The following is a 25866-nucleotide window of genomic DNA, read 5'->3' on the forward strand; positions in this document are numbered from 1 at the left end:
CTCTTTTTCTTTAATGTTTTGGGAGTGTCATTTGTTGTGGCAGCCTAGGATTCCATCTTATGATCACATTTATTTATTAACATTGCTCTACCCATGTGGTTGTTTCCAATTCCCCCCCCCATTCTAAATAAAGATGTAATGAATTCCCTGACACCTCAATCTTTGGGCACATCTTAGACTATTTCCTTAGGGTAAGTTCCTAGAAATAGAACTCCTGGCTCAAATGGCATATGCATTTTTAATGCTTTTGATACGTGTTGCCAAATGGCCTGCCAGCAAGCCTGCATCAATGCATGCTTCTACCAGCAATGCTTAAGACTGTCTATTTTCAAAGATGTAATTAAAAACAGTCTTCTGCTTTATCAGATGCTTGTAGGAAGCTTGTCAGTCCTTCTTGTCCAGGCAAGAGTCTGTCAGGAAAGACTGGACTGGGCATCTTAGTGCTTCAGAAGGCAGCCTGCTGGCAGGCACAGGGGAAGCCTGTCAGGAGAGCACAGGCTGCATGATCTGGAACAAACCATGAGCTCTTGGAACCACAAGCTTCCCTTTGCAGTTCAGATAAAGAGCAGAAAATAGGAAGTCTTGCATTCATGTTCTCTGAAGGTCTCAAAGTGGTATTTGACAAACCAAGGCACTTTTTAAATGTCTCCTCCAGAAACTGAGCCCTTCTGAGACCAGAGGCCATAGGATACAATGACTGCAGGAACATGCATTGACCACCCCATGTGTGGTGTGAATCTGAGGACCCCCACAAAACTACTACCTGGCTCCTCCCGCCAGGGAATGGACAGGGGCCCGAGTCCTGCTTGGGCCAGAGGCCTGGATGACCAGGCTCACTGTCAATGACTTGAGAACCATCAATGAAACTGAGGACCAAAATTTATTATGCCTGATAACAAAGCCTACATCTTAAAGCACATTCACAATGACCTGTATCAAGGCTGCTGATTTTATAGATAAGGCCACAGAAACTGTTCACAGCATGTATGAATTGCCTTGGGTCACATAGATAGTAACTGGCAGTTTTAAAGTTGGGAATCAGTTTTCTGAATCTTTATTATTTGGCCTTTTTACTGCCCTGTAATAAGAATTCTCATTCTTTCCATCTCTGATTATGCCATCTTCAAAAGAACTACATCATGGGAGAAAACAGATTTCAGCATAAGAAACAATAGGTCCCTGTGTTAGTGCTTACTGCTAGGGCAACTGGTGCCCATGATGGAGTCTCCATCAGCTTGGATGGGAGTGAGGATAATGAGGGACTCAACACTCTCTACCAACCTGAGAGGGACATGAAGCGACAAGCAAGAAATAAACTTTGTTGTTTTAAGTCCCTGAGATTCAAGAGTTGTTTATAACTGTGGCATATATCTAGAATGCAGGGGGATGAGGAGATTGGTGGAGTGAGATGGAGAGAAAGTTGCCTGCAGCAGAGCCGGGCCATTCTTAGCACCTTTCCCACCTCGAGACCCAGGTGACACTTGACCTTGGTGTCCTCTACCACCTAGAACCCCCATACTAACTTATCAGTCATTTAGTGGAAGAAGTGAAATGTTCATCTTCTTGGGCGTGTGGATGGTAAGGAGAAACTGGAGGATATGGCTGTGAAGACAATGTCACATACTTCACAGAGCCACAGATGTCCCAACAGAACATCCGCAGAACTGCAGAATCCAGTGCCCTTTCCCTGTCCTCAGCTGCAGTGACACAGGCAGATGCAGCAGGCCCCAGCTCTGCAGCATTTCTGCTATTCAGCCTGCTGGACTTGATCTCCTGCCCGCCAGGGAGCCAAGTACACACACAGTCCCTCCCCCATGTGAACTGCCCAGGGCCCTGGTTCAGGGTATGGAGGTCTGATAGACTTAGGGAAACTTGGGGTCCTGCATCTCCTTCCTGCTCATTACCCCCACCCCATGTCCTCTCAGTGTCCATGGTCTCATCTCTTGACCTATCTTGGAAGGCTACTTAGAAACCTGACCTTCCCCATTTCATAGAGGTGAACAGTCCTCCACAAGATGGAGAATCCCAGGGCCCATGGGTGAACCATCCCTTCAAATCAGTGCCTGTTTGCAGTATAGGCAGTGGGCACACCTGGCAACATCGGTCCTTGGCCCCTGTCTCAGCATAATTATGTCATTTTTAGGTGCCACAGATGATAAATCTGTCTCTGTTCCCTTTCAACAGACTTTCTGCTGGAGGCATTTCTATAGACCTCAACTGTCTATGATGATTCCAGAAGACCACTGTGTTTGTAGACAGCTTCCACATTCACCTGAGAGTGCTTCATTTCAGCCCTTCTCTTTTGCAGGTATATAACTAAATTGAGGCCAGGTGTAGTGGTTCATGCCTGTAATCCTAGCACCTTGGGAGACCGAGGCAGGAGGATCACTTGAGCCCAGGAGTTCAATACAGCCTGGGCAACATAGGGAGACCACATCTCTACCAAAAAAAAAAAAAAAAAAAATTGAATTGAATATGACCCTTTTCTCTTTCTGATGTTTTTCTTACCCTTGAAGCAAAATTCAGTTTCTTGGAGGTAGCGGTCGCTTTTCACTACTCTCTAAGCTGTGATCATCCTTGGAAAACACGGGGCAGATCTGTCTGTTTTCCTCTCAGGGCCTCTTTAGCAGCCATGGTAACCCCCATCTCACCCAGCTTCTCACACCACCTCCAGCTCCTGGCTTTTCTCCTGCAAAGAGTTCTGGCTTAGGAAGCAGGAAATCTGGATTTTGTCTCTACATCTGTGGCAAACTGTGTGACTTTAAGAAATTGGCTTCATCTCCCTGGACCTCAGCTTTCTTACCTGTAAAATGGCTTTTTTTTTGAGACAGTCTCAAAAAAAACTCTGTTGCCCAGGCTGGAGTGCAGTGGTGCATCTCAGCTGACTGCAACCTCCACTTCCCAGGTTCAAGTGATTCTCCTGTCTCAGCCTCCCAAGTAGCCAGTACTACAGGTGCGTGCCACTGTGTCCAGCTAATTTTTGTATTTTTAGTAGAGATGGGGTTTCACCATGTTAGGTGGGATGGTCTCAATCTCTTGACCTTGTGATCTGCCTGCCTCAGCCTCCCAAAGTGCTGGAATTACAGGTATGAGCCACCACACCTGGCCAAAATGGCAATATTAGATCACTTCACAAATGAGCTCCACACCTTCTGTCAGTCCCCTCTTACCCTAGGCCTCGCTTCGTGTCTCAGATCTCTAAGGCCAATATGCTCTCTTTCCAGACAGCTTCTCTGAATTCTTCACAGGCACCTTCTACAGGCAGGACCTCATCTCCAGAGTGTGACTCTCCTGGTGGGAACCACAGGCCCTGCCCCAGGAGGGTGGGTGGTCTCTGGAGCATGATTCTGTGGTGTCTACCACCAACTACAGACTATCAGCCAGCCAGGACTTGTCTGTTTGGTACTCTGTTGCATCCATGCATCCCACGTGTAGTAGATTTAGAGCGTAGGAATTTCCCCTCTTTTAGGCCTTGGTAGGGTAGGGTGTACCTTGACATTACTGTCGTGTGAACACAGTTCAACTTTTTCTTTAACTTTTCCGGTAGGGGCAGCAGGTAGTGTTTCATGTATCATTTTTTAGAAAAGCCTGTGACAGGGCACTAGTGCTTGATGGTTTTTCATGGCTTAACCAGGGAGTTACGTTTTGTGGATAAAAGAAAGTCTGTCTCCTCTCTCCTCTAGTGTCCTGGGTAGGCTGTAACAGGTGCTAGAATGGATTAGAAAGAGAAGTGTGCTCTTTGGGTTGAAATGGAAGCCATTCAGGCAAGTTGAGGAAGGCTTCAATCCAGGCAAATGCAAACAGTCTCGTACTCCTGCATTTGCAAATGATCTTAAATCTGCCTAGAAAGTAGTATGTGACAGTGTGGACAACTGAGACAAGCTAATCAAAGCAGGGGTCTGCTCAGTGAGGAAAACCCGAAACAAACAAAAAACAATGTAAAACCAAACATCAACAACGACAACAAAAATGGGGTAATTAACAGGGCTCTCAGGACTCCCCAGAATTACAGCTGAACAAGCTCGTTAAGGCCTAAGTGGCTGTTTTCCATCTGGCTGTAACTGCTGGGTGCACTCCGGTGGCTTACTGGAATAAGGATGCCTGTCACAGCTGCATTCCCAGCCACTAATGAATCCCTTCCAACCGTGGCTGGGAGGTGGGTCAGGCACATGAGCCTCTCCTGTAGGATCAACCAAGGCAGTAACCAGGGTCCCAGATCACCACTAAGTGGTCTCGGCAGCCCGGACAGAGCATTGCTGTCAGGCTATTCATCATTCTTCCTGAGCTGGTTCCCGCTTGCATCATCTCAGAGAGCCCTGTGGAGGGTCCCGACAAGCAGTGAAGGGCCAAGTCACACCACAGACAAAGTCACCTAAGCCCTCTGGACTGGTTTTTCCCATCTGCAATGTGAGAACTTTGCAAGCTCCACTATTCAGTTAGACTATGAACTGCAAAGTTGAGGCCCAGAATATAAAATATCAGGTGGGAGAACTGTCACCCTGATGTAACCCTAACAGTTATGGGTCTTCTCTTGTTTAATCCTTTCAATAATCTTGTAAGGATGATTTTTGCTATTCCATATTACAGACGAGAAAAATGAGGCTCAGACTTGTCAAAACTTATGCAAGGAGGCCACGTAGCTGGCAAGTGGCGAGATTTGAATCCTAATGTATCGAGACCAGCCTGGCCATAGAGACCCCCACCCAGGCGGCACTGAAGGCATTAAGAAGCAGACACCCAGATAGAACAGTGAGGGCTGAGAGCCTCGGGGGCTGACAGCATTCTGGGCTGAGGGCCTTAAGCAGATTCTGACCCATGTAGTTATTCTCTCTAAACAGGTGATTATTATCAACAAACAGGTGTTCTGTGTTTTCTTATAGAACCAAGATAAACTAGGTAGGCAGCTGGTGCCTGCTTACCACTAATCACAGACAAACTAAAAAGTTTTCTCCGCAAGGGAGCCAGTGGGGCAGGGTGACATATCCCATGCCTAAAGAATTGTTTTAACCGGTGTATGATATACATATACTGTCTTGCTATTTTAGAATGCCCCAAGTAGTTTTCCACTGGGGGTGGGGGTGCGCAGCTAGGTTTTCCTTGCCATCGTTCTTCTTAGCAAACATTATATTCTATCATGCACCCATCATTTCTCAGCAATCATACACTCAGCATTTCTCAACACTAATGTGCCTGTCTTCATGTTCTTTTCCTTTGCACAGTGTCTCTGAGTGGAGAGACACTGACTCCCCTCAAAACCACTGCCTGATATAAAGAAGGCACCCAGATTGCATACCTGATAACATTTGGAGTCCCAGATGAGTTTATTACCGAGGAGGGAGGAAAGCCAAAAGCTGGTTTTCTCACTGACTATGTAAGGAGCTGGTTGTCCTGCTAGAGTCTACAGAAGTGATTACACTTTGGAAGGTTCTCTCACCTACCAGGAGCTGCAGCGGTCACATGAGAATGCTTTAGCATGCTGTTTCTTTCAGCTTCTGTGTCCATTGAGTTATGAGACTCTCTTATCTTTATTTTTGTCATATTTCCTCCTCTCTCCTACCCCCAAGCCTCAGATATGCAGAGAATGTCTGTGAAAAGGAGAATGGAAAACTTTCTCAGTAAATTGGAAGAACTCAAAAGGCCAAACAGCCTCTGAAAAGGCCCCCTGCCCCCACCCCCCCTGCAGGCAGTAGCCAGCACCCATTCAGGTGTGTGGTTATTACACATCTGCTCTTTAACTCATAGCAAAGATTGCAAAATGGCAGCCAGTAAGCCAGATCTAGGGCCATATTAATCCACATAGTTAAAATTATTATCACATGCAACATTTAATAGATATTGGCTTTTCTTTTAAAAGAAAATCCGGAAACTTTGGCAATAAAGGGCTCACATTTCTTTACGGCAGCAATGGCTAGGTCTGGGTGGCAGCTGCCCATGTGGTGCATTTTACTTCTTTAATATCACATGCTTTCCCTTTGTAGGCATTTGAGTCTGTGCCCTTTGATGCAGTCAAGCAATAGATTTTGCTATCTCAGTCTATCTTCCCATCCAATTCCATTAAAATAAAACATCAAACTTGAAGACAAGGAAAACTCACACATTTTCTGAGTAGTTATATTTCTCTTTAAACTGAAAAAAGTGAATACTTTTCTCAAATACAGTTATGTTTATTTGAGGTTTTCAATGAGAACTGATTTTCTACCCTCTACCATAATTTTAGGAAGATTTTGTCCTAGTATTTAATAAATGGAATTTTGCTACTTTCAATCCATTGGAAATTTCTGGGTTCTTCATGCTCTCTTTATTATAGTTTACCCTGAGGATCTGGATGTACAAGTAAAGACATTCTATAGGAAACACTAATCCCAGGCAACAGCAGCAGGGGGTGGGGGGCATAATACTAGGGAAGCATAATAGCCATGAATAGCATTTCTCTGTATCCACTGTCATTTACCTCCTAGGAATTCTATAACCACTCAAATAATTCTGAGAATTTGCAAGAATTAGCCAGCCATGTAGCTGGTCTCCAAGATGGCTCCCAACAATTCCACCTCTGGGTATTCATACCTTTGTGGAGTTCCCGCCCACATTGGATAGAGCTAGCCTATGTAAGAAATGGACTCTTGTGTAAGGGTGACTTCTGAGGTTAGGGCATCAAGGACATTGCAGCTTCTATCTTGTTCACTCTTGGATCAGTCTCTAAGGGGAACATAGCTGCCGTGTTGTGACCACATTCAAGCAGTCCCATGGAGAAGTTCCTGCTGCTAACAGCCACATGAATGAGACATGCTGGAAGTGAATCCACTAGCTCCAATCAAGTCTTCAAGTGACAGCAGCTCTGGCTGACAGCTTAACTATATATCACATGAGAGACACAGAATTAGAACCACCTAGCCAAGCTGTTCCCAGTTTCCTGACAAACTGTGTGAGATGGCAACTGTTTGTTATTGTTTTAAATTTCTACATTTTCGAATAATTTGTTGCATAGTAATATATAACCAAAACCACATCTTGGCTACTATTCATTCATTCAACAAACAATTTATTTATTTACCTTTTTTTTGTAGGTGGTGGGAGGGACTGTGTCTTGCTATGTTGCCCAAGCTGGGTCTTGAACTCCTGGCTTCAAGCAATCCTGCCACCCACCCAAAGTGTTGGGATTACAGGCATGAGCCGCTGTGCCTGGCTTATTTGTAATTTATTATGTGTTAAACATCATGCTAGGTGCTCAGGATGCAGTAGAATAAGACTAGTATGGAACCGGCCCTGGTGGAAATTACTATCTAGTGGGAGAGAGGGACATTGAGCAAACATACAGAAGAGAAAACATTGAGAGAAAAGGGGAACCCTTTAGGATAAAGGTGGGGAAGATGAAGAGGAGACATTAAACCTGAGTCCTAAGACTAGAAAGCACCAGGAGGTGCCTGGCCTTTTTCCTTCTCACCTGTCTTGGCGTTTTAACTTTTTGCTGCCTTGAGTTCTTCTGGACTTGAGGCAGGTGTTAAAGAAACTAACAAATGCAACGATAGATAAATCCTACTTTTCTTAGAGGCAGAATCTCCCCTATGGTGGAAAATGGCTCTTGCAGAATGAATGCTTTAAAAAAGCCCCCAGGGTAAATAGCTCTGCATAAGGAAGGGAGTGGGGGATATTTAGAAGCTGCCTAAGTGAGGGTCCTAAGATGGACTAGAAGCTAAGAAAAACTTGGGAGAGACAAACAAAAAGGTCTAACGGATTTTTATGCCTTTGTTTCTTGGGTGGTGTGTGATAAAATGTACTTCTTCTCACAAAATAGTAAAATTTCTTGCTCCCTAATGCTTTCTGGAGTAGGTTTGTTTCTTGAGGATTCAGCAAAGCACCACATCCTTCTGGATTGGCTTCAAGGCATCCAAGGCTTGTTCATAGGAGACCAGCCACCTACGGTTTGGACATAAAAATGGAAATAAATAAATGCTCCTGATTATCACTGTTATTCCAAAATACACAGCTATCCTCTTGAGGCTTGATGATGGCATTGCTGTCACTGCTGACAGCTCTACAGAGGTTATTAAAAGCAGGCCTGAGTAGGTGCTGCTGCAGCTGCCAACACCCCTACCCAGCATATGCCGAGCATTTTACACACTGCTTGGGAAATGCAGGGTGGCGGCAAGACTGAATGAGGAAAGCTGCCCATCTGCCACTACCTTCTCCTTTTGTGCTTCAGGGAGTGGGGTTCATGAGAAAGCAGGGGGTTTATGGCAGCCTCCTTCTTCTAGCACTCAAGTGTGGCTCCACTGCGCAGGGCCTGGGACCACAGAGTCACCACTTCCTTTTCAACTTGCCTGTCTTCCTGCATCAAACCATCTGAGCCTGTTCTTCCCTTAGGATGGCTTCTTTATCAGGAGCACCTGTGTGCCTTATACGACTAAGCCTCTACTAGCCTGTAGAAAGCACCTAGACCTAGACTTTCCTGAACTTGAGGGCAGACACAACTTGAGTTTAAATAAGGAACTTCTGCAGTCCCTGGTATCCTCTGAGAGTCCAGACCAAACATAAGCCCAGCAACTCCTGCTATTCCACACCTGTGCTGCCAGTACAGCAGATGTTAACCTCATGTGGCCACATACAGTTAAATTGATTAAAATGACATAAAATGGAAAATTCAGTTCTTTAGTCACTCTAATGCTCAATTAAATATGGCTAGTAGCCATTGCACTGTAACAGTGCAAATTATAGTACATTTCCAACACCACAGAACGTTTTAGTGGATAATGCTGTGTCTAGAGCCAGAGCTCATAGAATAAATTCTGCTGTGAAGGAGCTTGCTGCTATGATTAAACAAGGAAACCATCCACTCATGCTAAACAGTGGAAGTCCATCTCAACCACGGGCTAGGTACAGAAGTCAACAGATCTTTGTTTCTTTGATTGAGAACCAGAGGAAAGTTTTGGTTTGTGGTTAGGGGTTATGCATAAGAAATGCTGATGGCATTTTGTACACTGGCATAACACTGCAGGGAGCTAGAGGGCTCAACTATGAGAGACCCAGGAAGCAGACCCAGGAAGCTGAAGGCATGTTTGAATCACATTCCCATTCTTGGGCTCCTTTCTCTTTCGATGGGATGATAGGTGGAATTGTCCCCATGGTATGTATTTGTGTGTTTGAGACAGTCTCGCTCTGTCACCTGGCTGAAGTACAGTAATGCTACAGCTCGCTGCAGCCTCAAACTCCTGGGATCAAGCAATCCTCCCATCTCAGCTTCCTAAGTAGCCGAGATTACAGGCATGTACCACCATATCTAGATAATTTAATTTTTTTTTTTAATAGACAGGACCCTTCTGTTGCCCAGGCTGGTCTCCAGCTCCTGGCCTCAAGTGATCCTCCTGCCTTGTCCTCCCAAAGCTCTGAGATTAAAGGCGTGAGCCATGGCACCCATGGATAGTGTTTAAACACTTTGTTGCTTTGTTTGTATTTTGGTAATAAATGCATGGAGCTGAAGTTTGAGTACATTCAATGCACGTATGATGTAATTCTTCATAGACAGTCCACAAAACAGGCCTTTCTTTGCTCCAGGCTTCATGCAAGAAAGGGTCTGCTTTCTAACAGAGACCCATGTGTTTTGTAATTAAAGAACATACATTCCCTCCCTTTTTTCCTGGGTGGCTAGAATTTCAACGACATCACTAAACATTAGGAAACACAACCCTAGCCCCATAGATCAAACCCGAAGTTAGTATATACTGGTCAGTTTTGTGCCTGTAAATGTCCAAAGGGTATTTAGGTCCTTAGAAACACAGCTAAAGTCCTTTAGACCAGGGGTCCCCAATTCCCAGTCACAGACTGGTACTAGTCCTTGGCCTGTTGGGAACCAGGCCACACAGCAGGAGGTGAGTGGTGGACGATCGTGCAAAGCTTCATCAGAGTTTACAGCTGCTCTCTGTCGCTCATATTATCACCTGAGATACCTCCAGTAGATCAGCAGTGGCAACAGATTCTCATAGGAGCTTGAATCCTACCGTGAACTGCTCATGTGAGGAATCTAGGCTGTACACTCCATATGAGAATCTAATGCCTGATGATCTGTCACTGTCTCCCATCACCCCCAGATGGGACTGTCTGGTTGCAGGAAAACAAGTGCAGGGCTCCCACTGATTCTACATTACAGTGAGTTGAATAATTATTTCATAATATATTGCAATGTAATAATAGAAATAAAGTGTATAGTAAATGTAATGTGCTTGAGTCATCCTGAAACAATCCCCTCTTCTCCCTGTCTGTGGAAAAATTGTCTTCCACAAAATCAGTCCCTGGTGCCACAAAGGTTGGAGACCACTGCTTTAGACCCTCCCCACCTACCCCCATCACCCAAGACATGGCAAGCTCTGTCCTCCCCATAGTTCTGTAGCTTGCAATGTTCTGCCTACTCAGGCTGACTCTAATTATCTATTGACGTTCTTCTTTACGTGTATTTTACATGTACACATCTACTCTTTCCAGTTAAATCATGAATTCTTTAAGGGTAAATGGTATGTGTCTTTCCCTGTTTGGGACCCCACAGTGTCTAATACGCCTTCAAATACAGTGCTGCTTTCACATCTAGCTGCATTGGCACCAGTTATGAGTGATTCTCTCACAGGAGAGAGAAACAATGGCTATGAATTAACTAGACAGATATGTTTTTAAAGCAAACCTGTATTAAAAAGGCCCTTTCAAGTTAGGAGGTTGAATTTTTTAAAATTATGTACTTAATTCCAAAGGATTGTAAGGGGACTCTCAACTCAAGAATTTACATTATTTACAAAAACCAAAAATATGTTAGTTGCCTTAAAACAAATCAACCTGTGAGGTGACTCCAATGTCTGACTTTAATCAGAGCCTTATGAGAGCAGGACTATTTCCTACCTCTTCTAATGAGAGACTGTGGTCTTGTGCTCCACAGTGTGTATGAGTTTTTAAATTTGAGGATTAAAAAAATGTGTGACACACGGTTAACTAGACTCTTAGAGTAACAGACCACACTACTCCATGATTATCATTTAAAAAAATGTTTTCAGCAGTTTCTCATCATTTTGTGCATCTCTTTCTTATTCACTTTTTATTATAACACTAAACATCATTTCATGCTGAGCTAAAGGTAATTTTTATTGCATTAGGAGAAATCTGTGCTTTCTAATATTGGAACAGCTGCAATAATTTAGAGTAAAAAAAAAATCCCCAAGTATAGTTTACAAATGTCATTCTAAATATTGCCTAATACATTGCTAATTTTGGCTAGATTTTAAATAAAATGTGAGGCCAATGAAATGATGTGTAAGGCATATTCTGGTGAATTAGAGCATAGTCTTAAGGATTAGCAGTTTTTATACTGTTTCTTTATAAAACTGTGGAGGATTATTATAGAAATTGGTGTCATGATTATCTTAAACTCTGGCTTTATTAGCTGTAAGAAATGCTTGACTCCTGCATGACCTGCTGTTACCTCTGGCTCTCCAAGCTCACCAGAACAAGTGGCATTGCCGCCCTTATTTCCCACAAGAGGTCAGTTAGGGCTGCAGGTTTAAAGCACCCACCTGAGCACACATCCCAAATCCAGGAGGCATGGATGCCCATTCCCAGCTCCTCATTGTCACCAGAGACTCACCACTTTGCTTCCTTCTGTTCCCATCCCAACTGTTGAGGTAAGCGGTGATAATTTGCATCTCTCTTTTTTAGAATTAATAACAGAATACTGACAGAAAGGGATGTGTTGGGGTTATTAGCAAACATTTGTTATTGTTCTGACTCATGAAAGCTTGGAAGGCCCCCAAAACCCCACATCATCCCCAAGGCCTGTGGTTGGCTTGCAGCTTCCCAGGGCCTATTATTTAGGGACCGTCTGTGTTGTCCAATCAATAGTAATGCCTCCTCACTCTCTGTTTGCTCATCCAGTCACCATCTTTCCCTGGGATATGGAAGGGTGTATCAAAGCAGGAGAAAGAGTCGGTGGCTCTTTCTGCTTCTGCTCTTTAGGTTGGGTATTGTTTCTGTACCTTTGATACACCCATTTTAATTAATTATGAAGTCTATGTTTTGCAAGGCAGGTCTCTGCCTTATGCAGAAGATGTGTGTGTGTGTGTGTGTGTGTGTGTGTGTGAAAAATAATTGTGAAATTAATCTGGTGATTTGGAAGCAAGTGGCTCGAGGCAACCATGCAGCATTATGTACACACTCAGTTGCATTTTCCTGTGAAAGGAAGCCCTTAAATTCATTTTTAAAGGGCCATGAAAGCTCACCTGGGCCGCTGATACTTGCCCTTTGCCTCTTTACAAGCTGTAAGCCACCATGTGGATTTGCATCAGAGAAAATTGAGTTCCACCTTAACAATGCTTCAGTGAATAACTAACTGAAATGCTTACCAAGAAGGAAGACGGGCCTCCCCTAGAACTTTAATCTTTCTAGGAGCAATCGCTATTTAAAACAGGTGTCAGAGTGCCACCTATGTCCCAAACCAACACAAAGAAGGAGGATTTTTACAAGACTCAGTTGAAAGGCAAACTTTCTTTTACTACAGTGTTTTATTTTTGAGGTAAAGGCAGAAGTGAGAGGAGAGGAGAAGGTTAAGTCAGGGACAGTGACACATAGTTGTAATGTTGTAATGATCGTTGCAGGATTTTGGCAGAGAAGGATGTGCCTGTGTTGAAATGTAGTTTTCACAGAATGATATCTATAGATTGGCATCTCAAGGACTGTACAATCCAACAGTTAGGAGTTCCCAAAGGCAGCGTTATTTAATCTAAGATTCAGGAGACCCAGAACCACCTATACCATCCAGGGTACTTCTCGTTTTTTGTTTTTTCCTTTGATACAGAGTCTTGCTCTGTCACTGCAGGCTGGAGTGCAGTGGCATGATCATGGCCCACTGCAGCCTCAACTTCCCTGGCTCCATTGACTCTCCCTGCTCAGCCTCCTGAGTAGCTGGGATTCTAGGCATGCGTTGCCACACCTGGCTTAAAAATTTTTTTTTGATATGGGGTCCCCCTAAGTTGCCCAGGCTGGTCTCAAATTCCTGGTCTCATGTGATACTCTGGCCTTAGCCTCCCAAAGTGTTGGGATTACAGGCATGAGCCACCACACATGGCCCAGGGTGCATCTTGAAAATACAAACTTCTGGGCCCTACTCCAAACCCGGTGAAATAGAAATCTCCTGGAGGCTGGAGGAAGGGGAGAGGTATCTGCCTGTTAATCACACTAAAGTTTAAAACCACCAGAGACTCTTGTCTTTTATACTTGCTGATGGATCCAAGTGACACAGCTCAGTAAATACGTGTTGAATGAATGAAGGCCTTAAGGGTTCGTGACACTCAAAAGCTCCAATTATGGATACATTTTCCAGGCCATCTAATCCAAAATGCTGTCATAAGTAAAATGTCACATCCCCCAAGGGACATTCTTAGCCATGCTGGGAAGTGGGGTAAGCTCTCCTATCTTTGTCCAACAGCCTCAGCAAATTGTCCCTAACTTAATAGTTCTCCTCTGCTAGTACTTAACTGCAAAAGCTGTGACAGAGGAAGCAGTAAACCAGCCTCACAATGCTGCATCCTGAAAATAGATGGGATCAATAAAATTAATGTATAAATAGGGCCCTAGATCCAGCATGTGAGTAAATCTGTCACCTAGCAATGACTGAAGCTGAGCAAACTTCTATAAGCCATACAGTTTTATTTGTAGGCTGAATAGTCAAGAGATTAAATTTCTTCCCTAATCATTCAGACCACAGGAAAGAGAAGGCAAGAGAAATGCAGTTTTGCTTTTTGTACATTGTGCTAAGATTATATTTACTGATTTATGAAAAACCCACTGCATCCTTCAACACTGGAATGGATGAACTGTAGTGTATCTATACAACGGAATGCAACTACTGATATACACATGGAATAAAACTACTGATATACACACAACATGAATGTCAAATGCCTCATGAAAATCAAGAAGCCAACTCCAAAAGATTACATGTTATATGAGGTTTTTAAGATATTCAGAAAAATGCAAAACTATAGGAAGGGAGAATGGATCTGTGGATGCCTAATTAGGGTTAGGAAAGGGGGACAAATTTAACTCAAAGGAGTAGCACAAAGGAATATTTTGAGATGATGAAATGATCCCATATTCTGATTGAGATAGTAGTTACATGAGTAAATGTATATGTTAAAACTCAGAACTTTATACCAAGAGTGAATTTGCTGTATGCAAATTATATATATATTATTTGCAAATTATATATATATATTTGCAAATTATATATTAGAAGAACCCACTGCATTTACCATTCACAGTATAAGTTATTAGGTCTCTGAGGCTCCCAAGTCACACTTTTCTCTTGTTTATCAGAGTGGGAATACAGGAAAAAGTTATATTGAGGCACAAGTGTGAAAGTGAGGAATCACTGCTAGGCCACATGCTCTATGCTAAAGTACACAAATGTAGCATGTTATAAACTGGAAACAGTTTTGTAGAAAATTCCTTTATTATAGTGCAAATAACTTCCAGCAGTGACATAATGTAACAACACATTTAGCAACATGTTACACCACGCAGTAAGAAAGTGTTTCTTTGAAAATATGTCATCATAAGAACATTATTTCTACATTAATGCCAGAATATGCCAAGGCCGTTTATCTCAAGGCAACAGGGCTCCCTCTTTCGAGTATTTTCTTTTTAACCCAAATGAAATTATTTGCCATTTTAATAAATCATCAATTCTAAAAGTGATCTCTCAGGGGGTTTTGAACTAAGGTTGCCAAAATTTGAAATGGGGCTTCAAAATTTTTAAATAATAATAATTTAAACATCCTTCTGGAATAGCCCAAAAAGTAGAAGTCACTTCTATTAAGCTTTAAGTAGATATACACGCTCACTCCAAGTTTACTGTAGAAATGGACAGATTGTCTAAAGCCTGGTTTCTATTCCCCCAGAGCCTGATTGTTATTTATACTCCTTGTTTTTGGTTATTGCAGAACTAGAGCTCTGGTCAGAAATAACTCCTGACATACCCAAATACTTTCCTGTGGAAGCTTTAAATTGCACTTTCCATCCTGAAATTCTCACCTTAGACTTCACAGGCCCAGGAGAGGGCGAGAATATTGTTTCCAGTTTACAGCTAAAGCCCATTACTCATTTAGCTATACCTGAAATCAAATCATCACATCATTCAGATTAGTCCCAATAGGTTTATCCAAGAGTTCCCACTAACCTCACAGAGAAGCAAACAGTTAACACTGTATTTTCACACTAAGCTGCCTAAGGGCTTGGCTGCTAATGAGTTAGCTGATAGGTAGACAGAATAAGAGTGTCAATTCCAATCAGTTACACGCCCTGCTCCTCTAGTTTCTGCTGAATTATGCAGTGGGTGGCAATGGTGGCCACTCAAGAGTCTTCCTATGGGGCTCTTCCACCATAAGTTGAATCAGAACTCCTACAAATGTATTTCAAGGTGCCCTTTAGGACTCTCTGCAAACATTCTCAAAATTTAGGGGTTTTTAAGTGACAACCCATGAGAAGCTAATCACAGGCTTGAAAATACCTGGAGCCACAGAACAGCCCTCACAGAACAGGCTGAATATGGTTGAATAAGGTGGCTCGTACATAAAGTTTTTCAATGTACAGACAGTCTTGTTGGATACAGTATCTTCTTATATAACACAATGGAACTGTGCTAAACAGTTTCAAAGTTGAGAAGAATCCAAATATATCACCTATAAAAAATTCACAATTTTAGTTTGTTTATTTTAGACTTTGGTACTGAAACACTGTCTACATTCTTGACACTTGAAAATGACATGGCCACTTCAGTGTCTCTGCATGTTGTGTAAAACAAAAAACAAAAAACAAAAAACAAAACAACAACAAAAAACAAAAAAGCAAAGCTGGACAAGGATGTGTCATTACGAGACACAGTATGCTGTATAAACAAAACCTAAATTATATATAAATTCACTCCATCCCAGCACCCCATCTTCCCTCACTACCTGATCATCAAAGCAATGCCAGGGGTCCTTGCCTCTGGGGCCAATGTAGCTTGTAAAGTCCAGAACCTAGGACTTTAAGTATCCCTTGCCTTGCAGTGATTTTACAGTACTGCGGCCTCCTATTAGAGTCACCCTGTTTGATCAGTTCCTTAAGTGCAGGGAAATACCTACAGCTTAATTGGAAGCATTCTCTCTACTGGCTGGATTCAAAGCCTGGAGTCCTGGGAGTTAACCTTTCAGATAAACTAACTGGATCATTTCCTAATCTGGATCCCATCTAATCCTACTATCTCCTCAGAGCCAACACAGTAGGAAGCATCTTCTATCTACCCTGAAGCTTCCAAAGGCATTACTTAGGGATATTGGTGAGGGTCACATAAGAAAAGTTATACAATGAGCTAACAGCTTAAGTTGATATAAATTACTTCCAAGTAAGTTATTCAGGGCCATTTGCTTCTGCTTTATACTGCATTCCACAGACATTTTCATATTTTTCTATTAAAAGTTTATATAATAGTCACTTTAAAAATTGTCTAAGCAATCACCTCTTATGTGTTTTCAGTTAATTTAATAACAAATTAATGAGTTATGTAAATCAAGAGAGAAATAATTAGTCTTAAGGAAGCCAATACTATGATAATTCACAGTAAGGAGAAAAGGCAAGTAAAGAATTTTACATAACCAACAATAACTTGAAAAGCAGTTTTATCAAAATGTTTTTGCAAAATTTTCCCAAAAGCACTTACAGCAATTTATATCAAGAGATCCTAAGTTTAGGGGTATGGAGAATCTCAATTCTTTAAGGTAGAAATTCACCTGTTTCATAATATATAATATGTAATTTTCTCCCCTTGGACCTAAGATATTTATACATTCAAAAGTTTATAACTTGGTATTCTTGAGATATTGTTCATTCTCTAATACATACATTGAGTATAAATAAATAAGAAAGCTTCAACAATCTGAATTAACATTATGCTGTCCAAAACAAACAAAACAAAACAAAACAAAAGTCAAACTTTGAACAACCTAAATTCTATGTAAATACCCTGACTAAAATATTGGTTGTGCTACACAATTCCACTTCAGTGCAGAAATGCGTTGATTTCACTGTACCGCTGTTGTTGGTTTTTTAAGTGTCTTTAGCACTTCTGTTTCTAAGCATTGCCTTGCTTTGAAAAGATGAATAATTTGCTACCAAATCACAAATCCATTTTAGTTTGGTCTGAATAAAATCCAGCATAAATGTATTATTTTATTCTGGGTATAATGGCTCGGTGTCTTTGTCCCAACAGCTTTCTTCTTAAGGGCAAACCACGGTCAAAGTTGTCATTTTGGGTTTAAACTGCACAGAAAGAAGAGACAGTGAAGCTTGCCATTTGTTTTTGTTTTCTTTTTAAGTCTCCAGATCTTGCTAGGATACTTCTTCCAGACCAACCGTCAGATAGTCATGGCACGTGATCCTATTTGAAATAGAGGTGGTTTAAATCAGCCAAGCTTGGTGATCTGGAGGTCTCCATTTATCTTTATGGTGTCAATTGCAGATAACGTTTGAATACGATGGTAAAAATCAAAAAGTTGGTGTCCATCCACAAACACTCGGAAACGTGGGTGCTCACAAAGAATTTCCACCTGGAAGAAACAAAATAATAATCTCAATCCACAATTTCAATGAACCCTACTGGAGAAAACAAACAGTACTTTATTTTAGAGAAAGAAAGGCAATATCTTCAGTAGTTCTCAAGTATTAGAATGCATTGAGACCTGCAGAGGGCTTGTCAGAACACAGATTGTTGGGCTCTACTTCCAAAATTTCTGATTCATTAGGTATAAGAATCTGTGTTTCTACCAAGTTCCAAGGTAATGCTGATGTTGCTAAAATAGAAAACACACTTTGAGAACCATTGCTCTTCATTATTAAATATAATACCTTTTAAAGATTTTAAATTGCATTGCTTTAACATTTCTCCCTCCTCCCTATACTGCAGAAAGTGATGGAAAGTACCATAGACTTGTTTACGTGACATTTAATGCCTCCACTATCATCCCCTGAACAATTCTATACCACCTTTGGAAGAGCCCCTCACAAGGCAGAACTGGTACCCATTAGTAGCAGGCCGTAATAGTCTAGACACTCAAACATGGTAAACACTAAGGCAGAGAGAGGGTTACACATAGTAATTACCATTGGACCAAGAATGTGTAATTAACAAGCTTTGTTGAGCCAAATAGAAATACTGATTCCATAAGGTAATGGCTTTTTCCTCAAGTCATTTACCATAAAGTTTAATTGCTGGTAGTGTGCTATAATGGGTTTATTAAATGCATTGGCATTCACCATGTAAGGAGGCTCTATATGTGATATTAGTCACATTTAATTCATATTACTAAAAATATATCACCAAGAAGGGCCTATTTCACTTCAGTTTTGTTGTGGGGAGCATTATATTCCTCCTGGCAGTCAGAAGCTACGGTTACTCACACTCATGAGCTATACATTAAAGTTCATCACCAAGAAACCATCCTAGCCAAGAGGAGCCCAAGGGGACAGCACCATTCTAAAGAAGGGGGTGAGGAGAGATAATGGGTCAAGGGTGCCCTCCCCAGACTATAACTAGCAGGGCAACTATCTCAATTCTACCACCTATGCAAAAATCATGGATTCTTATTTTCCCCTCAGAACGTAAGAAGGCAAGTGAAAAAATTATTTCTTCATGAGGCACTTGAAAATTTCTAGATGAAGGGTAACAGATTAAGTGTAGCTCTGTTTTATTGGACTCCTATGTAACATGGAGATTTTGAATTGTCATTATTGTGATGTGATGTTAAGGTGTAACGACAATTCATCACTAGGTCTGACCTCTTTTTAACACATTAGTACTTGCATTTCTCTTGCTTTTTTTGATAGAGCCTTGCTGTGTCACCCAGGCTGGAGTGAGTAATACAACCACAGCTCACTGCAGTCTCAAACTCCTGGGCTCAAGTGATCCTCCCGTCTCAGCCTCCCAAGTAGCTAGGACTATAGGTGTGTGAAACCATGCCCAGCTAATTGTTTTTTTTTCAGAAGCAGGGTTCTAGCTATATTTCCTAGGATGGTCTTGAACTCCTTGATTCAAGCAATCCTCTTGCCTCAGCCTCCCAAAGTGGTGGGATTACAGGTGCAAGCCACTGTGCCACTACTTGCATCTCTTATATGGCATTGCCTTTCATAGAGGAAGGTGCTGCTAATGCTGCTTGATTGGGTGAAAAGTTTGGGTTGTGCTTCCTGCCCAGTAGATAGTAGGGAGCAAATCTTTATTATCCAGGCCCAAGGGAAGAAATTTGTCAGCCACATAGCCTGTAACTGTGAAAGAGACTGAGGCTAATTAATCCAGAGAGGGATTAGCAAAGGGAAAAGGAGAAAATGAAATGATCATCTTACATTCTTTAAAATGTCATACAAATAAGGATGAGAGCTAATAAGGTTGAGAGCTACTTATTAGTAGCTCTGAACCTTAATATTTATTAATATTTAATAAGTGGGTATTATTAGTATTGATCAATCAGATATTTGGGGGTAGGTATCTACTATATGCCTAGTACTATGTTGGATACTACATAGAAAAGTTATTTATTGTTAACAATTTAGACATGTAACTATGGGTCTATTTAAATACATGGGCTAAATAGAACTAAGAGCTACTATGGTAAGTGTTAATTTATATCAGCAAACAGAGCTCTTTTGATCTTTGTTTTTCACCATTGGGAGACAAATTTCCTGGACATGCAGAAATTCTGGCTGCTTCAAGTGTTCTTGGCATACACTAGGTAAGTTGAACATTATCACCCTGCCAGTGGCTGGGGCTGAGGCACTCGAGGTACTCACCCTGAATGGCTGGTCTGGGATGAATGGAAAGTAAGGGATTGCTGACTGTTCCTCACCCCTCTCCCCAGATATACAAGAATTTCTGAGTAGCTGCCGATCTGTGAACACAGCTTTGAGTTCGATTGCCACATCAGCAGGAGGGTCTTCTGAGTCCCCACAGGTCAAGCTGATTGCAAAGCTAAAAATAAAATCATCTCATGGATTCAGGGTTGGGTATAAAAACATTTCAAAATGACACAGGTGCTTATATTTCCTCTTCCTCCTCTGGGTTTGTCCATTTTTAAGAGGTCACTGCTCTTCAAGAGAGGTTAGATTATGGACAAGTAACTCAAACCAGTTTATTACCTAAAACAAGCTCTGATGAAAACTTTGGTGGAGTTGACTAAAATTAGAGATTTCAAATACCCCAAAGTGACCATACATCTGTGTATCAATCCACTTCAGAAGTCTCAAAAACAGCTGCAGAAATTGATCAGGGGAAATAACATTGAATTGGGTTCTTATTCATCTTGATAGTTCTTGTTCCTGGCACCATTTTTCAAAGCCATTGAAAAAAAAATCCTTTGGCCTCCCTAAGGGTCAAAGAGAAATGTGGGCCTATATTTATCATCTCTGATATAAATAGCTGTCTGGAGAAATGATGGCTGGGATTCATACACATTCTTTTCATGGGAACATGGTACTTTCTTGGCACTGGCAACTAGCAACACTGTCCACAAGAAAAGGAAGAGGAGTGCTAAACCACAAGAGTGGGCAGGGCTCAGCCACAGCCTGAGCCTTCTGTCCTGACAAAGACTCTGCCTTACCTCTCCGGGTTGAGGTCTACGATGCCCATCACTAACACCTTCTTGCCTGGTCTCATGCCACCTTTAATGTGCCCACAAAATGGAACTACCTGCAAAGGGTGGGAGAAGAAAAAGGAATTTTGCTGCCTGTTAGGGAAGAGCCAAGTCTTCAAATTCTGAAGACCTGACCCACTGGAAAATGCAATAAATAAATAAATAATTAATTTTAAAGCAATTAGAAAGGAGGAGGGTACAGACAGAGATACAGAGCACAGAGCAAAGTCATTTACCAGTCGTGGGAAGTACACGTCGGCTTGAACTGGAGAGCTCAAAGAGTTGTTTAAATGGCCATCATCTAGTTTCTAAAAATAGAAGCATACAGATTGGCTTTCCCTGACTCTTTTTCGGGGGACTGGGAGAAGAACTCACACAGATCTGGTGGAATCCAGCAGCCTTCCACATGCACACAGTATCTGTAGATGATGCCTCTTCACCGTCCCTTAGACAATCTCATAACCCCCTGAACAAAACCCATCCTTTCCACCAGGTAGTTAAGCCTCTGAAGATCCTCAGACCCTTCAGATCCAGATCAAAATCAAGGTCGAGGTCCGCCGAGGAGCCAGAGCCCTGTGCCAGAGGAGGGCAGGTCCCTCTGCAACCGCAAACGCTTCTGGAAGCGTGGTGGCCCAGGCCTGCCCTCCGGGACGTGACTGAAGCGGGGCGGCCGAGCTCAACTTCTCTCGGGAGCCCCAAGCGCCGACCCATTTCCAAGGGGGAATCCCCGGGACGTCGGAGGCGGTGGCGGGGCGCGCGCTTCGGACACACTCACCCACGCGCACACCTGGCTGGCGGTTGCACAGCACAGAGGGGCTGTCGGGTGCCCCCACCCCGCTATCCTCCTCAAACTCCCTCCCCAGCCCGGAGCCCCTCAGCCTGGGCGTCCCTCCCGCCCCCCACACCGGCCGCGCGCAGCCGGCGCCCGCTAACAGGTACCGGGTGCCTTCCCACGCGCGGGGCGCTGGCCGGGCCTGCGGCTTTTCTGCACCCCAGCACCGCTGGAGCAGGCGGCGGCGGAGTGCTGGGCGGCGGGGAGGGGCGCCTGGCTGGCGCTTTGCCACACTCACCACCACGGCATCGCTGTCGGCCACCGATCCCGCCATCTTCTCGCCCGGCGCGGCGGGGTACGTGGGTCGCGGCGCGCGGGCGGGGATCCCGGGGCTGTCCTGCGCGGGGCGGGGGCGCGGGTCCGAGCTAGCGCGGGTGCGCGCGCACACACACGAGGGCACGCGCGCGCGCGCACGTCCGGGCCCCGGCGCCGACCTGGCAGGCCGGGCCTGGGAGGAAGGGAGGGGAGATGCAGGGGGCGGGGGCGAGGGAGGCCGTGCAGGCCGGGAGGGCGAAGGTAGCAGCAGCGGCCGGAACCGACCCAGACCCGAACGGACGCTGCGGTTTGCTACCGCCGCCGCCGCCCGACTGAGAAAGGTGGCGAGAGCCGTGCCGCGTCGGCCCTGGGCGGCATTTAAAGGCCTCCAGGGCCCGGCTCGGGAACCGGGAACAGGGCGGGGACCCGGCGGGGCCGCCGCAGCTTGCTCAGCGGGCCCTGCCCCTCGGCCATTGGACGGTGGCGGAGGTCGGGGCGGGAGGGAAGGGCCTGTCCAGGTCGGGGAGGGCGGGGACCCTGTCGGCTCACTCCGGCCGGAGGGCGGGCAGGGCCGGGGCTGGAGGAGGACCCGAGCCGGTCAGGTGACAGGTGCTTGTGCCACCCGCTCCCCTCAAGCCTCCTAGCACTCAGCCTCCTTCCTCCTTCTGCCACGTCCGGGGGGCTGGTGGGACGGTGGGAGGTGAGGTCCAGGGAAGCTGGGTGCTTGGGGTGGTATTCCAGAGCGGGACACTCGGACAAATTTGTTTCAGAAAATTCCAGCAAAATCGGGGGATGGATTCATTCTTCTCTTTGGAGCAGAAAGAGAATGGAAGGTCTGAAGGTTTGCAGCAAGAAATATGTGACCTGAAAGAAAGAAGCAGAGGACTTCAGGTTGCGACCTTTCTATCCCTGGAGGCTAGATACAGAAAGGTCTCTCTTCCTTGTGGAAGGACAGGCAGGTCTGAGGGTCCCTGGACTCTCTCTGGCAGCAATCTAAGCCTTACCAAATCAAACTGGGCTCAGTCACTGTCCTCAGAGAGCCTCTACTGAGCCCTGTTTTTAACAAGTCACTTGCCCAGTCTGGGGTAGTAAGCTTCTCACTGAAAATCTCCTCATACCCTTTGTGGAGTACTTCCCAGGGAATACACACCTCTTATTCCAAGGCACAAATTTCTTTATGGCATTTCCACACTAGGATTATGTAACTTCTCAGATAAAGCTGTATCAACATATCCTCTATTAGGTGACATCCTTGGCTGAAACATTCCATTGCATGAATCACTGGGGCGTTCTACGCTAATAATCAGGGAGCATGTGTGACCTACTGCAGTCCCAGAGGGCCCATCAGAGGCTCCTTTTTTTTTTTTAAATTGAGATGGAGTCTCCCTCTGTCGCCCAGGCTGGAGTGCAGTGGTGCAATTTCAGCTCCCTGCAACATTTGCAGCCTGGGGAGGCTCCTTTCTAGTCATTGCAACTGGCTGTGTGGCCTAGAACATCACTGCGGGTTTTGTGTCTTAGTTTTCCCTTTGTGGACCAAAGCTAATCATGGTAATCTCAGTTGAGCAGGGAGAATTATCTGCACACGCCTGTAAGCCACAGTCATATCCTCTGGAAGTGGTTCTAGAACTAGAGGCTGAAGTGCAGCATGTTTGTAGCTGCAACACACTTTACCAGTCTTAGCTCAAAATCACACTTTATTATTTTAAAATATTAGGCACTTATAGGACATTATTGACATCTGAAAGCATACTTCATTATGTATGAACTTCTGAGAGTCTGGTATAGAGAAGAATTATTAAAGTACAGTAGTTCTTTGTCATTAACTGAGTGACACAATATGTGATGGTGGTTAATGAGCCGGTGTCCTGGGTTCAAACCCTGGCTCTAGTATTAACTAGCTGTGTGATTTTGGAAAAGTTACTAAACCTCTCTGTGCATTAGTTTCTTGCATTTGAGAAGACTCAGAGATGATGATGATGCCTATCCCAGGTTATTGGTAGGATTAAGTAAATACCTTCCTTTACCTTCTTTAAAACAGTATTGGGCACATAGTAAGCACTTATCTTACAAAAATGCTGAGTGCTTGCCATATATCAGGCACTGGAGATCCAGCAGGGACTTCTTTGCTGAGCTTACAGTCTAGTGGGCAAAGGAAATAAATAAACATAATATGTGAGGTGATAAAGGTGTTACAAAAAAGTAATAAGACCAGGTGGTGGCTCATGCCTATAATCCCAGCAATTTGGGAGACTGAGGCAAGAGGATCACTTGAGGCCAGGAGTTTGAGGCCAGCCTGGGCCACACAGAGAGACTCTGTCTCTACAAAAATAAAAAATTGGCTGGACACGGTGGCTCACGCTTGTAATCCTAGCACTTTGGGAGGCTGAGGTGGGCGGATCACAAGGTCAGGAGATCGAGACCATCCTGGATAACATGGTGAAATCCGGTCTGTACTAAATGTACAAAAATTAGCTGGGCGTGGTGGCACACACCTGTAGTCCCAGCTACTCGGGAAGCTGAAGCAGGAGAATCGCTTGAACCCGGGAGGCGGTGGTTGCAGTGAGCAGAGATTGCGCCACTGCACTCCAGCCTGGGTGACAGAGCGAGACTCCGTCTCAAAAATAAATAAATAAAATAAAAAATTAGCTGGGTGTGGTGGTGGGCACCTGTAGTCCTGGCCACTTGAGAGACTGAGGTGGGAGGATCACTTGAAGCCAGGAGATCAAGGCTGCAGTGAGCTGTGATCTCACCACTGTACCACAGCCTGGGCAACAGAGTGAGAACCTGTCTCAGTAATAATAAAAGTAATTAAAAAGCCAGGAGAGAGAGAGAGAGAAAGAGAGAGAGAGAGAGAGAGAGAGAGCGAGCAGAGGGAACTGGAAGGGCAAAGTCCCGAAGTACTGGGGCTAGGGGCAGTGACTGAGGAGATGTATAGCTAGAAATGGATAGCCCTTCTACACTGTAGTTGAGGACTGGCTTTTACATGAGGAAACAGACATTAGAAGTTTCTGAGCAAAGGAGGGACATAGTTTGCCATCTGTTGTAGATGCATCCACATGCTGCTGTATGGAGTGGCCTTTGGAGGGAGTGTGGATGGTAGGAGATTAGAATATGCCATTCCAAAATGTAGGTAGGAGGGAGGGTAAAAATGGGACCTAGGAAACTCTTGTGCCATTCCTAATAAGATGTGATGGTAGCCTTGATATGGTGGAAGTGGTGAAGATGTGAGAAGCCCTGGGCCCTTGATAAGTCCCAGCTGTTACCATGCAGCTTTGAGAGTTCATACAGTCTTCTTTTTTTTTTTTTGAGATGGAGTCTTGCTCTGTAGCCCAGGCTGGAGTGCAGTGGTGTGATCTTGGCTCACTGCAACATCTGCCACTGGGGTCCCAGTTCAAGCAATTCTCCTACTTCAGCCTCCCAAGTAACTGGGATTACAGGTACAAGCCACCATGCCCAGCTAATGTTTGTATTTTTTAGTAGAGATGGAGTTTCACCATGTTGGCCAGTCTGGTCTTGAACTCCTGACCTCATGATCTGCTCACCTCGGCTTCCCAAAGTGCTGGGATTACAGGCATGAGCCACCACGCCTGGCCCATATGGTCTTTTGAGCCTCAGTTTCCTTACTTGCAGAATTAAGAGGCTAAGCTCATTCATCATTCCCTCTTAGCTCTTAGAAAGTTCTGGTTCCTGAAAAGCTGTATAAATACTATCTAAATTTAAATGGGTTTGAGAGTAGGTGCTGCTGAATGAAAATAATCTTGGGTTGAATCTTTTGATAGTGCTTTTGTAGGGTGAAGAATAACCCTTTTATTTGTTTTGTAAGTGTAATTTAAGATATTTGGATTGCTGAAGATGAGTTTCCTACATTTCAGAAATGTAAAGAATGGAAAGGTACTGAACCTGCTCAGAATATTTTATCATGGAAATTTGCCTTTTATTCCAAAAATACTTGATTCCTTTTCAGTCTATAGAATAGTTTGTTTTGAATGTGAAGAGTAGAGAGAAAGCCTGAATGAGTTTTTTGTTGTAACTAAAAGTTGAGCAGGGTCAAACTATCTCTTATGGGGAAAAGCCACTAGCAAATTAATGAATTAT

General features: G+C 43.8%; 1 protein-coding gene across 2 annotated transcripts; it reads right to left on the reverse strand.

Annotated features, from left to right (window-relative positions):
• Positions 1-14460: 14460 nt before the first annotated feature.
• Positions 14461-21878, reverse strand: LGALSL (galectin like). 2 transcript variants are annotated; one of them, XM_002757702.6, is made up of 5 exons: positions 21755-21878; positions 20921-20992; positions 20652-20740; positions 19846-20023; positions 14461-17612 (listed from the first exon to the last, which is right to left on the reverse strand). In XM_002757702.6, the coding sequence occupies exons 1-5, from the start codon at positions 21788-21790 to the stop codon at positions 17469-17471; spliced, it is 519 nt and encodes a 172-aa protein (XP_002757748.1). In that variant the 5' UTR covers positions 21791-21878; the 3' UTR covers positions 14461-17468. The 2 variants fall into 2 exon arrangements, with proteins under 2 accessions (XP_002757748.1, XP_078205314.1); XM_078349188.1 differs by lacking the exon at positions 19846-20023.
• Between the last annotated feature and the right edge of the window lie 3988 nt (positions 21879-25866).

Source organism: Callithrix jacchus, chromosome 14 (genome assembly GCF_049354715.1).
Source record: "Callithrix jacchus isolate 240 chromosome 14, calJac240_pri, whole genome shotgun sequence".
Lineage (NCBI taxonomy): Eukaryota > Metazoa > Chordata > Mammalia > Primates > Cebidae > Callithrix > Callithrix jacchus.

Bases quoted from the DNA above. Each gene is read 5' to 3' on its own strand.
- LGALSL (XM_002757702.6), bottom strand. From the start codon at position 21,790: ATGGCGGGATCGGTGGCCGACAGCGATGCCGTGGTG. The intron at 20,993-21,754 runs GTGAGTGTGGCA...TTCTATTTTTAG, and splicing joins CCGACAGCGATGCCGTGGTG to AAACTAGATGATGGCCATTT. The intron at 20,741-20,920 runs GTAAATGACTTT...CACCCTTTGCAG, and splicing joins ACGTGTACTTCCCACGACTG to GTAGTTCCATTTTGTGGGCA.